General features: G+C 40.7%; 1 protein-coding gene across 1 annotated transcript; it reads left to right on the forward strand.

The window, feature by feature from the left end:
• Nucleotides 1–247: 247 nt before the first annotated feature.
• Nucleotides 248–1363, forward strand: kcnd2 (potassium voltage-gated channel, Shal-related subfamily, member 2; the record flags this gene model as incomplete). Its single annotated transcript, XM_079454372.1, has 1 exon — nucleotides 248–1363. The coding sequence occupies one exon, from the start codon at nucleotides 248–250 to the stop codon at nucleotides 1361–1363; it is 1116 nt and encodes a 371-aa protein (XP_079310498.1).
• Between the last annotated feature and the right edge of the window lie 13774 nt (nucleotides 1364–15137).

Here is a 15137-nt window from a genome sequence, read left to right on the forward strand (position 1 = left end):
CATACATATATTAGTCATTCGTAGTGCAGAATTGAATGGTAGTTTCAGAATTCAGTCAGATTTATGTTATGGTTTATACTCTAGCTAGCTTAATCTGCATGTGAGCGATATTTGACTTTTGCGTTTACATCAAGTGGCCGCGCATTGTGTCTCTCCAGATGTCCTTTTCCTGCCTGGCGGGTCTGTGAGCGCAAAACGGAGCACCGACTCTGCTTCACTTGCACCGGGTCGCGCACATTGGGTCACCATGGCAGCTGGAGTCGCAGCGTGGCTACCATTCGCGCGCGCCGCGGCCATAGGATGGATGCCCGTGGCGAGCGCCCCGATGCCCCCTCCACCGCGAGACAAGAGACGAGGTCAGGACGGGCTGATAATCTTGAACGTAAGCGGCTCTAGGTTTCAAACTTGGCGGAATACTTTGGAGCGGTACCCTGACACTTTACTGGGAAGCACAGAGCGCGACTTCTTTTACCACGAGGAGACCAACGAGTATTTTTTTGACCGCGATCCGGACATATTTAGACACATCCTTAACTTCTACCGAACCGGGAAACTACACTACCCTCGTCACGAGTGCATCTCCGCCTATGACGAGGAGCTGGCCTTCTTCGGCATCATTCCTGAAATAATTGGGGACTGTTGTTATGAGGAGTACAAAGATCGCAGGCGAGAGAATGCTGAGAGAATTCAAGACGATGAGGAAAACGAAAATAATAAGGATTTGGTGGTGCCGTCTATGTCGTTCCGCGAGACCATGTGGAGAGCTTTTGAGAACCCTCACACAAGCACCATGGCGCTGGTGTTTTATTACGTCACGGGCTTTTTCATAGCCGTTTCGGTTATGGCCAACGTGGTGGAGACGGTCCCGTGCGGTACCGGGCCAAACAGGGTCAAAGAGATCTCGTGCGGGGAGCGCTATGCCCTCGCGTTCTTCTGTTTGGATACGGCCTGCGTCATGATTTTCACCGTCGAGTACCTGCTTCGCTTGATTGCTGCGCCCAGCAGGTACAAGTTTGTCAAGAGCGTGATGAGTATCATTGACGTGGTGGCCATCATGCCTTATTATATCGGCCTGGTCATGACGGACAACGAGGACGTGAGCGGGGCCTTCGTCACCCTCAGGGTCTTCAGGGTATTTCGGATTTTCAAATTTTCGCGGCACTCTGCTGGACTGCGCATCCTGGGGTACACTCTGAAGAGTTGTGCGTCTGAACTGGGCTTCCTGCTCTTCTCGCTCACAATGGCCATCATCATCTTCGCCACCGTCATGTTCTACGCAGAGAAGGGCTCCTCCGCCAGCAAGTTCACTAGCATACCGGCCGCTTTCTGGTACACCATAGTCACCATGACAACGCTGGGGTGAGTAGATAATGATGTGTCAATGATGCGCAAACTTACTGAATGCGTTTGTTTGTGCGCATGATCCTCTGCCAGGACTGCTTCAAAGCAACTTTTTTTACACCAAAGCATTCCGAAAAGTAGAGATAGCATTCATCAGGGGCTGGAATTTCAATGAAAGTGATATAAATGGAAGAAATATACTCTACCCCTCACCCCCCTCTCGCTCTCTCTCTCTCTTTTTCACACTGACCTATGAGAATCGTGTACTTCATTGCTCGCCAAGACATATGAATGGGTTCGTTTTGTCTTTCATCATTTATTTGTACGCAAAGAAAATGCTAATGATATAGTATTGGTCCATGCTTTTTTTAGACGTATCTGTGAAGCTTATCACGATTACCTGAAACAGCGTAAACACAGCGTAAAGTCCTTTTTCCATCTTTTGTATTTACTCTATCCACCTTTGGTACATAATGTTTTTAGTGCTCTTTTTCAGCTTTTACCATAGTTAAAACAGGCTCGTAGCAGTAAGAGCCTCTGAACGCCATTCAAATAAAACGCGATGTGATATTCATTCATTAATGCTTTCACTTAACGCCGCACTTGCGCAAAGCGGCTGCTCTCCATGGTGCTGAATCGGCGCTGAATCGGCCGGCCGTAGTCTGGCGGACGCGGTGTCTCCAGCGGACCGACACGGTCCTGAGTCACACTCGAGGGGATTAATCAAACCACATGCTCCTATACACACCCGACGCTTTGATCGCCGCGCCTTTGAAGTGTAATACTTTGTGTCATAACGCGCACTGCGAGTGGCAATCTGACGCCTACTCTGGGCAGATAGCACATTACAGATGAGCAGCTAAATTTGATATAGACTTTCAATTTGAGTTTTTAGTTTGAAGTTTAAATTGTACAGGATCTAGACTTAAAGCAGCAGTTATATATATCTCTGTGGTTTTGACCAGCTGATTAGTTCAAACAAGTCTTGTTGTTGAAACAGTTGTTGTTCATCGCATTTAAATTGTATTCTCCTTTGTTTATTCTTTTTGCCTGGTATGCACTATAGTATAAAGAAAATAAAAGTTAGAGAAATACTGAAGGAAAAAACAAAGTGATAATGAAATGCTCTAGAAATTGAGCTCCATTAACACAGTGTAAAGGTTGTAAGTTGGAAAACCCTGCAGTGTCTGCTGCTTTAGTTGAAAAGTTTAGTCGCGTCTTCCAAATGCATGTATGTAAAGGTAAAATGAAAGCGAGTGTTTCAGGAGGGAGTCCCTGTGTCTTATTGTGAGCAATTTGTGTCATGCCATTTCTCGCCTGTCAAAGTGGATGACATGAATAAGAAAATGAAATGACGGGCTAACGCTCTGCACCATCCTAATGGAGGCAGCAGCGAGTGTGTGCGTTTGTATAAGGGAGAGATGATTACTTGTTGGAACCAGCTGGTTATGAACTATGTCTTCCAAACAGACCCGCAGCTGCAGGGCTTCGGTGATGCAGTCTCCTCTCTGCAGGCAGGCGTGCTGTTCCTCATTTCAGATTTTATTGCATTGCCTCAGTGAGCACATCAAGAGGAGCTTGCAGTGCGCGGGGGGCAGGCGCTACAGCAGAGATCTGACCTGGTAAAGTCAAGTTCACCCTGTGACTAGCGCAAGCCGTGGCTTGGGATGAGATATTGGGCGTGAGACTATTTCATGTTTGGATACGTTTAGATGTCTGTAGAAGCAAAAATATGTTGTTGTGCAGTCGGACCAGAATTTATTCACCACCTTTAAAGAAACCTGTGCGGCTTCTGTTATTTAGAGAGAGACGATATACATTTTCAATGTCCTTGTTGCTCATTTTCATGCAGTGCTAATAAATAGAGACTGCAAGATTAAAAAAGTTGTAGTTTATACATTTAGATTCCTTTCTGACCTTTTTTATTTGTTTCTTCAAAACACTTGTCTCATTCTCTCATTGTGATTTTCAGTTTGTGTGGATCCATTGTCATGTCTGAAAACTTGTTCCTTTGCCATTTTGTCTTTTCACATGGCTCGAGTTAGCGGCCAGTCTCTACCTCTACGTGCTCTAATCGAACATTATCCAGCTCTCTAAATGTGTGCATCACTTTTTAATGCTTCATTTCCCAGGCTGGAGGAGGTGGATGACAGGGATGGATTTGTGGCTAAGAGTGCAGGCATTAAAATACGGTGGCTGCTTTAAATAATTTGAGCCAGATTTTAAGTTTAGATTACTAGTAATGAAGCCCCATGCTGTTCTTTATCCTAGCGCAATTGAAGTCTGAGAGCTTTTCCATTTTCAGTGTGGTTTTACCGAGATAAAAGCCGCCGTTAAAAGAGAGGAAGTCACGGTTGCTAGATTGTTCAAGCCTCGGGCGTCTTCACTGAGAGAATGATTGAGAATTTTAATTATCCGTAAAGATAGCCTATATCATGCATAGCAGTGCATAAGATACCTGAGCGTCTTAACCAGCTTCAGCCCCACAAGTTATGGATATACCCACCCGGGATTGCTTTTTCTTTTAAGTCTCACTCTGATCTAGATGAAGTGGGTTGTTTTATCTATTGCTTTTCATAAGGGATGCGTAGAGATTTACTTGCTGCACGCTTGAGATAACTGCTCTATTTAGCTGCGTATTTCCCAATTGGCATAATATCATGATGGGTAAAATAGCGAAGGGCTGGAATACAAAGTGTAAAGTTGGTTTCATTTATGTCTGGATTTAAGTACTGACTTTATTTGTAGTATATAGAATGTATATAGTAGTCTGTATGTCCAATGATTGCACAATACACTATACGTGTATATGCAAAACATTATATAGTATTAAACACAAAAGTGACATTTTTTCATCACACACTCAGCCTAATGTCATTCCAAACCTGACTTTTTTTTCATCTGCTGAACACAAAATAAGATATTTTGAAGAATATTGTTAACCAAATTGGCCCAATTGTCTTCCATTGTGTAGACACAAAACCACTTGGACCATTCTCAAAATATCTTCATTTGTGTTCCACTCAAGAAAGAGTCACATTGCACACATTATACACATTTTGGGTATGATTGTGAATGACACACTTCTTTTTTTTAGGTTAACTATCCCTTTAACTTTGCAAAATTCAATAAGTACTAAGCTAGTATTTCGTAGCCATCGATTCCACAATACGTCATTTGCACATTAAACAGAAACGCCATCCAAACCATAATTTCCCCAGTTTAAGGACTCATCTGGCAATGCGATTGAACAGATTACAGCTATAAACGCATATCTCTTGCATGCCTCTTGTCAAAGTCCGTTCACTCTTGCCTGAGATCTGCAGCGAACGTTCCCTTAAGAAGTGTCACGCGGAATGTTTGGGGGATCAGTTTGGTTCACCGCACGAACAGCCTTTGCTTCACTTGCCCCCGTCGGCTCCTTAATGCACTCATTTTCTGGCATAGGCCGATTCTGCCCAGCTCAATTAAATCAGCAGCGTTTTAATTGGCTTATGCACTGTCAAACGAGATCTATTAGGTGAGCAACCGTCAAAACCGAAGACATGCAGGAACGAACAGGAGAGGGTGAAAGAAATTGAGGGCGAGAGGAAGGTGAAGAGGGGTACACGCATCGGCTCTTGAAGCACTTGGGTACAATGAGAATGTCTTGTAAATGAAATGCCCCTGATCCTTTACAATACCCATCATTCCTTTCAGGGAAATGCATTTTACCCCATTCATTCATTTTTGATTCTCTAATGCTTCTAGCTCTGTCTTGCAGGGTTACTAATCCACATAAAGAATTCTTCTTGAGAGGTTGTAAAGAGATTGATGGAGTAACATGGAGAGTCTATTAAACTCTCAGAGATCACCTCTCATCTGCCCGGGGGCTTCAACGCCTAACTACATCTCCTTATACTCGAACAGTCACCATTCAGGGATTATTGACTTAATCTATTGTATTTCGTTATAGGTTAAGCAATAAAGCAAAGATCATATGTTCATGTGCAAAAGGCTTTGTCGTGATTGTCAGTTTACAAAGAGGTCACGCCAACAGGGTTGCGTTGAGGTCAGGCCATGGCACAACATGTGAAAGCATCTCATTATTGTGACTAGAAGCATGACCGTGTGGGGTTACCCTTACTAGTGCACCTAGTGAGCACAACCTTGCAGAAATGCACTGAAGCAGGTTTATTGTTGATGATCCTGGTTCTCTCAGGTGTGTCCAACACTTGTGATTTACTCTTAAAAAAATTAGTTCTTAAAGGGATAATTCACCCAAAATTAGAACTTCTGCAGAGGAAAGTAAGTCATACAGGTATGAAATGACAAGAGAACGAGTAAATGATGACGGAACACAAAATAAGATATCTTGAAGATTGTTGGTAACTGACCAATTGCAGTACCCCTTTACTTCTATTCAATGGACACAAAACCAATGCAAGTCAATGGGAACCGCCGTTGTTTGGTTACCAACATTCTTCAAATGATATTCTTTTGTGTTCTGCAGTATAGACAAATACAGCCAAAAATGGCAATATATGCAACAGGTTGCTTTTAGAAACACCGATTCTTACATTCTTCAAGTCACAACCATCTTGAGCTCTCACATCAGCACCAAACCCATTTTTGTGAACTCAAGAGGGCCAGGGTGGTTATTGGTTAAAATTAAGAACATGAAGTCTATTCAACTTAAAATAACTTAAATTGTTTTAGGCCAACAAGTTTCCTACCATTTAAAAAAAAAGTAAACTCGACTCATCCGGGCTGGTCATCTTGCTAACAATCTGCCTTACCAGGTTCTATGTTTCAGAACTTTGGCTTCCTCTGCAGCTGGGTTAGGATTGTTTGCCCACGCTTATAGGTTCAGCTCACGGTTGCTTCAAACCGCCAAGGCAATTACTATTTCATAGTGAAAGCAGAGGCTTTAAAATAAGCGTTCTGACAGGGTTTTTTTCTTCCACAGATGTACATGACAGGTTTCATAGCTCAAATAGGAGCATGAGAGAAACGCTGTATTTGAAAGATTTACACAGTGGCACAGCCACAGGGACATAAAGAGCCCAGAATGAGGTAATTAAAGGCTCTTTGTCATGTGGAATCACCCCTGCGGTGGTGCGGTGGAGGCGCTAACGCTAGCCATCCATCCATTTCATACTCGCGCTATTACTCCACACCAAGAGGCTAATTGGACCTTACTCTCTTTCTGTGTCTCCTTCCTTCCTTCCCTAACATCCTTGCTCTCGCGTATCTCACGTTATTTATTTCTTAGTTGTCTCTTACTCACCCCAATTCTTTCTGATGGTTTTCCTCCTTTGCTTCCTTTGGCTCTTTCCGGATACGTGGACGCACTCTTTGATGCTTCAAATGGCCATAAATTGTGTTGATAGTAGAACAGGCACTCCTTGATGAAAGATCTCCTCACATGCCCGCCTTTAATCAGCTGAATGAAATGAAGGGAGGGGTTTCTGTCTCCGATTCCAATTAAGCGTGAGCGTTTTCATTGTGGGTTAATTGCTTTCTTACGAGGCGCGTTTTGAAAGAAGCAGTTGTTGCACGTCGCAACGCTAAAATACAAACATTCAGACATCAAGAAATTGAAAATCTAAATGCACCATGTTCATGAGCTAAGACTTAAAAACTGCAGAAATGATGGGTGTGAGGGAGTGAAATGTAAAACTTCAAAAGTATGGATTTTGTGTCCACGGTGATTCATTTTCCACTGGAGATCCAAGCCGCTGGAATCAGATCAAGTCATTTGGATGAATTGATGTACTGATGCAGGGGCGTATTAGCCATAATAAGAGAGGGAAAGAGAAAACAATGAGTCACTTTTTAGGCTTGTCCACCCCTCAATAATTTAATAGAGACAAATTATATGAAATCAAATTAAAATTATAAACAAATTGGAACAATCGAAACTTATGGAAAAATGTACCTCTCCTAGTTAGAAATCGAAACCAAAAGCGGAGAGGCCGAGCCATGTCATTGAATTATGAGAGATGAAAAGATGTTAAATAAAACAGGCGTGTGCATACGGTAGCACAAGTTGATAATTGTTGTGTACATTTTGCACACAAAAAATACAAACATGTAAATCATTTACAACTTGTGAAACCACATTAATTTTAATGTGAAAGTTGTGCCCCCTTTCATTTCAGATTCAGTTACTATTCACGTTTTTACACCCACGTATGCATACTGTACACACGCTTGCTTTTAGAAAGAGATAAAGGGACGAGAGGTGTGACTCATGAGCCAGAGGGCTGCTTTAACATTCGGATGGGTGGGAATCGTACTGCAGATGGCTATGGGAAGAAACTGTGCTTTTTTCCATTGATCTGTGGCCAAATGACTCTGACCATCATACTGCCCAGAGCTTATTTTTCAAATTTGCCTTTTAAATGCCCTAGTGGTATAGACAAAGCCCTGATCCCCCGCATTTGCTAAATCAACCCCTTGTTTTATTAATCTGTCAATCAGAACCTCAAACATTGAATTGTTCTCCACCCACCCCATTCTCTTTGCTCTCTGTCTCTGTCAGCTTTCTCTTTTTATATCAGTCATAAGCTCTTTCAAGGTCATTACTGATTTAATCTACATGTAATCAGAAAGCTGGACTTTTGATATTTTCTATTATGTTGTGTGGTTGTATCTTGTGTGTAGTTTCCACAGGCTTAATGAAACAAACAGATTCCATTTCTCTTTGTTTATTTTCTTCCTAAAGCCACGTAATTCGTTTTATCAAAGTAATTAAAATAATGAAGACACATTAAGTAGTCCTGGATGAATTAGATTTTATTCACACTTCAGAAAGAGGGCGAGCGAGTGTGTGTGTGTGTGTGTGTGTGTGTGTGTGCGCGTTTCTTTTGTGTGAAAATAATAATGATTTGCACAGAGTCAAAAAGGAAATTTAGTGTTTTGCTAAAGTCTGCTAACACCATACAAGAGGTTCATAAATAGGTGAAATAGTGACGCGAGGGTGTGAATACCAATTCGGTCTTTTAAAAATATATATCTCGTGTGGTAGATGAGAGACAGACATGTCTTCATTACAGCATCTCCTAATGGTGCTTTAAGAAAAGTGAGGAGGCAGCCGTCAAACTGCAGTTGGCTTTTTGTCAGCGTGTATCGATTAAGCCTCACAAGGTACAGAAGAGATGACCTACAAACACAACTGGCAGACACGTTCGCAGCATGCAGAAAGAAAAGAGAAAGACAAAGTGAGAATCAATGAGGCTGCGGTACACTACGCCCGTGTGTGTGAGCGCGCTCCCTGTGGACCGTTTAACTTGACCCATTTTGTACAGTTTTTGTGCCGTCAATGCCGCAGATGTTGCTTTAATGATCATGTAGGATGGTAATAAATTGGGCTGTCAGTTTAAGTGATACCAAGTTTAGCTGTATCAAAATTAACATGATTTTAATTAACACTTTTCACAGAAAACACTTTTGACCCATATGTCTTATATTATGCTGATCGTGATGCAAGGGGATTCATGTTGACCTGCGCATAAAACACACGTGGTGCTTTACGATGCTATAGAAGGACTATTTTTGGCTAAATTGTGTCATAAAGAACCATTAAAATCAAAAGAACCTTCACAAAAGGTTCTTTAGGAAGAAGTAAAAAATGCTTTGTATTTCTTTGTTTAGTTAGACACAAAAGATATTTTGAAGAAGTTCTGAGGCTCCTTTGACTACCATTGTCATTTTCCCACTATGGAAGTCAATGGTGACCAAGAGCTGTGTGGTTACAAGCATTCTTACAAGCATTCGAACATTCTGTTCGTCAGAACACAGAAATACATACAGATTTGGAACAACTCGAGGGTGAGTAAATGATGACCCGTCCCTTTAATGCAAACAGCGGTCTAAGCAGATTACTAGTGTTCTTATACACGTCAATGTGAATCTGAGGAAGGTTGGCTTTAGGCGAGCTTGTTGGTATTTGTGATCTGGACTCAATTGGAGTGAATCAGTGGGAGGACACCATATAACCACCGCTAGTAATGAAGAACATCACAGCGCTAACACACACAAACGGGTTTTATGGTTGGAATACAGGCACTTAAGTAGGCCATTACACACCTTATGGCACAGGTATCTCCTTTTCTCATATTTTCTGCATTTCTGTTTTTGTTTATTCATTGTTTTAGACCAAATCTATTTATCAGACAAAATAAGACTACCCACATATTGGAAAGTCAGCAGTACTCTTAGAAAAATCAACCCCAAAATGATTGAGTTTCTCAATTTAGTCTTACCTGCCATGAGGAACGGTCCATGTTCAATCCGAGTTGAGCTCTATTGACAGAATTTGACACTTAAAGCATTTTGTTTTCGTTCTTTAAAACAACAAAGATTGTGTGTACTGCAAAACACCACAGTTAATGTCTATTGAAAAGGTGTGAATGTTTTTGTGTATCATGTTAGTTAAAGTGCTTTTTCGTTAAAACTCCCATATTATTTAAAGTTAATTTCTAAATCATCTTTTTAGCTATGTGACTTGTAGGGAAATGGACCCAGTTATAGATTATTAAATATAAAAACGTGTGGTTTAACATTTGTACCCTATAGACTTCCATTGGAAAAGAGTTACAAATAGTTGTTTTTGTTTGTTTGTACAAACTTAGTGACATGGAGATTGTCATCTTAAATGTGAAAATGTGCAGTGAGGAATGCTGTCAATATGTCGTTCTTTACCAATATATACCCATCAAAATATCCTCCTTGCATGGTATTAACGCCGGTAAACAGGAATGGCTCTCAGGTTCGTTCAGAGAAACTCGAGCTCTGCTGATAAACTGACAGGTCTCATTAGATTACAGCTCAGAGTCCTGCACCTTAAACAAACACCATCATCCTCTTTGACGTGCAACAGAAATTGACTGTAGTATGCTTGTTTTCGCTCCGAATCAAATTATTGTGGTAATGTGTACAGCTAGTGTTTTGCGAATTTGATTTTATGGCAGAAAAAAATGAATTTAGTGCTATACAGTAGATGCATAAACCTTTTTTATGGTCTGGCATAACTATTTGACAGATGATTAATCCAGGCACACACTTCACCAAATTGTATTGCATAGTGCTTTCCAACTATAAACAAAACCATAAAACCAAGATTTATAAATTATTCAGGTGAAACCAAAACAACGAGTGAGCCTTTGGTGTCTAGCAGTGCTCTTGCATTCAGTCAGGTGGTGTTGGAATTGTGTTAAAAACATACTTTAAAATGCTTGTAAAATTGCTCATTTAAGTGTAACTGAATGATCTATGTAATTTATAGTAACAAAAATCTGCGTCACCTGAAAGTCAAGCTAAAACATTTTTCTGTGGTAAATTGAGAAATGACCAGAGCTACTTGTGTCTGCCACGGATATCTAGGTCATTGCATTTGATGCTTTTGTTAACTGCTCCCTGTTTACGGTTACTGTCCTTTACAGTAGATATAGTGTCGTACCTCTAAAGGAAAGCTAGTGAAGATGGACAGGAAAAGGTCGAGGTGGACAGTAGGGTGGTAACGAGAGAGCGACAGGGCAGAAGAGAGGCGGGTGGTATTAAGGGTGTTACGTGTCACTGTGACACATCATTGGAAAACACAGATCCCATTTACCTCTATCCGATTTAGTCTTTTTCCCGACAGGCTGTAATCACAGGGCTTGCTCACACACACCTGCGCTTGTGAGATACGTGTGGTAATGTACAGCCAGTCACTGAAAAGAGAGTGCTTTGCAGTCGACGAATAGATATCGGCGACAGGGATGGTCAAACCACACTGAAACCCTGAATTACAGGACATAGTAAGCTGCCTACCGAGTCTATTTTAATACACCAAATGTGGATGCTCAGTGTGAAGGCGGTGAAGATCCTTCTTTTTGGATACATTTTAAGAAAGCTTTGCATGTAGGCAATCCCAGAATGCATTGAGGCAAGCCAGTAGGTCTGAAAAGAATCCATCAATATGCTTTATTCAATACTTCAAAATATTTTATCTGTTTGAATCTTGTAGCAAATCGGTCACTTATGAGATTTCATGGTGATGAGCGTCAGTAGTGCAAGCGGTAAGGCATGTCACTAGGTTTCAGAGCGGAGGTACAGTCGCACAAACCGAGGTGTTTTCTAAAGATGCGACGGGTTGTTTAGGTTGTGCTCTTTAATCTGAGTTCGGTCAGATGAAAGATGGAGGAAATGTTGGAGCGGAGAGAGGAAAGACTGCTGCGGTGGCCTCATGTTTTAAACATCGCTGCCATTCTCGTCCATGCCTGACATTCAGCAAAACCTTCCGTCTGCTCGGCCTTGATAGTGTCTCCCGCCATGAAGATCTCTCCAGTAAACTAATTATCATACACACACACGCTCACATCACCTTCAGAGTATTTTTGCAAGCACACACACACTATTTGATTTGCCCTCGCTGTGATTTTGCTGAGATCACAGGTGGAGAGGCTAAAAACATTGTAAGGTCAAAATCCTTTCAAAATGTCCTTTCTAATTTCAGCGAAGTCAATTTTGGGTAACACTTAACAATAAGGTTGTTTTTTTTCTATTAGTTAATGAATAAGCTAACATGAACAAACAATGAACAATAAAGATAATTTCAGCATTTACTAATACGTTTGTATCTGTTAAAGGGGTCATGACACGGCTAAACCAAATATTATCGTTTGTTTTAGATGTAATGCAATGTGTTTACACGATTTAAGCTTAAAAAACACGGTGTTTTCCACATACCATGCATTATTGTATCTCCTATTTGCCCCGCCTCTCTGAAACACGCAGATTTTTTACAAAGCTAATCGTTCTGAAAAGCGAGGTGTGCTATGATTGGCCATTTAACCAGTGCGTAGTGATTGGTCAGATACTGCAAGCGTGTAACAGAAATGTAACGCCTCTTACCATATTTGGAACATCAGGTTCCAAAGCAGATGTACGGAGAAAAGTACGCCCACCTTACTTGCGTAAACATTTGGGTGGTCTTAGTCTAATCATACCATGAACTGACGTAGATTTGTGGGGGTGTGGTTACACGAGGCGTTTCAGGCAGGTCTGGGTGAGCATTCGCTTTTAGGTGGAATGCTTCTTTTGTTCCGACACTTTTTTTACGTGTCTTTTTTACGTGTTTTTTACGCAATTTTATGTGTCTAACACATGCATGGGCAACTTAACACACCAAAGACACAGAAAAGAGCAGACATAGCCATGTGACATCTTTAACATTAGTTAATGCGCAGTGAACTAACATGAACAACTGTATTGACAACAAGGATTAAAATCCTTTAAGTTTACAAATAAACATCATAAATGCTTTTTACTCCTTTATATATTTTTTTTGATTTTGTTGACTTGAATGGAGCATTCATAAGAGCACAGTAATTAAAAAGCATGCGCATGGTTAACTAATTAGCAGTCTATAATTATAAAGTTGTCTTCACGTTGACGTTTTCGCAGTAAAATCTGTTTCGGTTTACACTTCGTTTCCAATCGTATCAGTCTTGATGATAAATTATACACTGCAATAGGGAGGCAGGAAATGTGCCTGTCTCGCTTGAAACTACTTTATATTTTGTGACTAATGCATTACACTCGCTAGCTGCCCTCAGCATTTACAATGTGAGGAGCTAAATGGTGAAGGTTGAGTCTTTTGCTGCTCTCTGCGGTATCCATCACACAACGAGAGAGAAACAGAGAGAGACCTGGTTCGAGAACAGTACGTCTTTGATGCTCTCCGGTTGCACGCTGGGGAAAATCAGTCACATTTGTCCTTTTCGTATTCGACCTCAGTTCTCATGTGTTCGAGGTTCTGCTCTCATTCACTGCGTTTAACCCGACTCGTTTCCTCGAACAGATTTTGTGCCCGAGCAGCTATAACCTGAGCAACATGTGTCTTCTACTCTCTTTATCTTTCAGAGATTCTCATTAAGAGGTACCGTTAAAATGAAATTGTATTATGATTTTATTAATTTATTGAAACAAAAGAATAGTAAATGTGTTGTTGTTGTTATTATCAATAATAATAGCAATGAAGCTAATCCTCATTAAATTATAATTTATTAAAATGATTTATTATATCTTTAGCTACTGATTTGATTTTGAAAGTCTTGTAGTCAAACTTGAAGTAGTTTCCTGTGTGAATTTCACATAACATTCATATTTATTTAAGCTGAAAGGTTTTGAGTACCCCTTCCCTCCCCCCACACTCTTCAAATTGTTCATGCTCCCCTGTGTGCATCTCTTTTCTTCAACAATACTTTTTCATTCTTTGAGAGCTTATTAACTGCAGATTGACACCTTGATAGGTTTCTTTACAGTGAGCAAGAATTGACTTTCAATTGGTGCATTCTGATTGGCCAATATATAACAATGTTATCCTGCTATTGGCTGAAAGAGAGAATGTAGGTGTTACTGATTTATGGTTTTGTGCTATTGTCTGAATACTGATGCGTGTGTGTGTGTGTGTGTGTGTGTGTGTGTGTGTGTGTGTGTGTAGGGATCTCTAGTGAAAGCTTTTCCAACGCCTTCGGCCCACACATTGCCTTTGTGACGACTCAGCCAAAACTAGCTCAAAATAATTTAGCTGAATCCTTGATACGCCTTTTAGATACAAGAAATGAAATAATAGCTGGACCGCCAAGGATCATTGATCCACGGGCAGCTGTGAATATCAATGAAGTGGCATTACGGCGCGATAAATGCGTCTGCAGGCTGTTGAGGTTTACCTCTTGCGCACATACACAGGTTCCAGCATTTCAAACAAAAACCAGCAGACTGAAAAACAGGGTGACAAAGCGCCCACGAGACACAGAAGTAATCAAAGAGCCGCAGTCCCTTGAAATCCGCAGAAAATTAATCTTTCGATGACACGATGAATCAGGTTTTGCCTTCACGAAAACCTATAAACAATAGCTGCTATTGGAATTGGAGCAATTGCTTTTAATAAGAATTGGAAATGTGTCTGTATTAGATTTGAATGACAACGATTTGTGTGCCTATTTAGGAGTCCTGGATCCGATTCAAATTGAAACCATAGAAATACACAGTTTATTCATTTGGACAGATAGAATGAGGAGTTTTGGACGGTGCGGATGTGGATTTGATTGCGCGGCTACACAAGGACGCCAGTAAAACAATCACATTTTTATTTTGTTTAGGCCTCTCCTTATGTTTGTGGTGGAATGGCACACAATTCTGATTTGATGGAAATGTACGGCCTGGCCCGACAGGAAGAGAGCAATTTAGATGCTTTGCACACGGCCGTAAAATTTATTTCAGTGTTTCACTCGTGCGCTTGGTATATTGGATTCACTGTGCCCTATAGATGGTTTCATGGCCCGAAGTTAATGTTTGCTTATAATATAACAATTTAATTTGTATTTTATTTATATTGATTCATCATTATGTTTTATTGTGTGTTATAGTCTTACTCAAATTAATTTAAAACTTCTCAACAGTTATCGATACTTTGCAGAGATCTACCGGTAGTTAAGTTTGGGCACCATAACGTTTGTCGTCAATGAAACTTGTACTTTAACGACTTTTACTTAGTATTTTTTATTTTAAGATGTACTTAAAAAGTATGTTAAATAGACCAATGTTCCTATCAATACAAGGCATTTGTTATGAATCGATTCAAAATGGGTCTGAACTGGTTTGCGATTTTTTTTATTGTTCGGTTCATTGCACGAGTAGCCCCAAATGACTGATGCCAGATGCGTACACGTAAATGATTGCAGTATCGCCAGACCCTCCCTATCCAAATGCAGAACCATCCGAGACTCCGCCCCCATTGTTTTTAAACATCAAATTAACAGTAA

This window comes from Barbatula barbatula (assembly GCF_947034865.1).
Source record: "Barbatula barbatula genome assembly, chromosome: 4".
Lineage (NCBI taxonomy): Eukaryota > Metazoa > Chordata > Actinopteri > Cypriniformes > Nemacheilidae > Barbatula > Barbatula barbatula.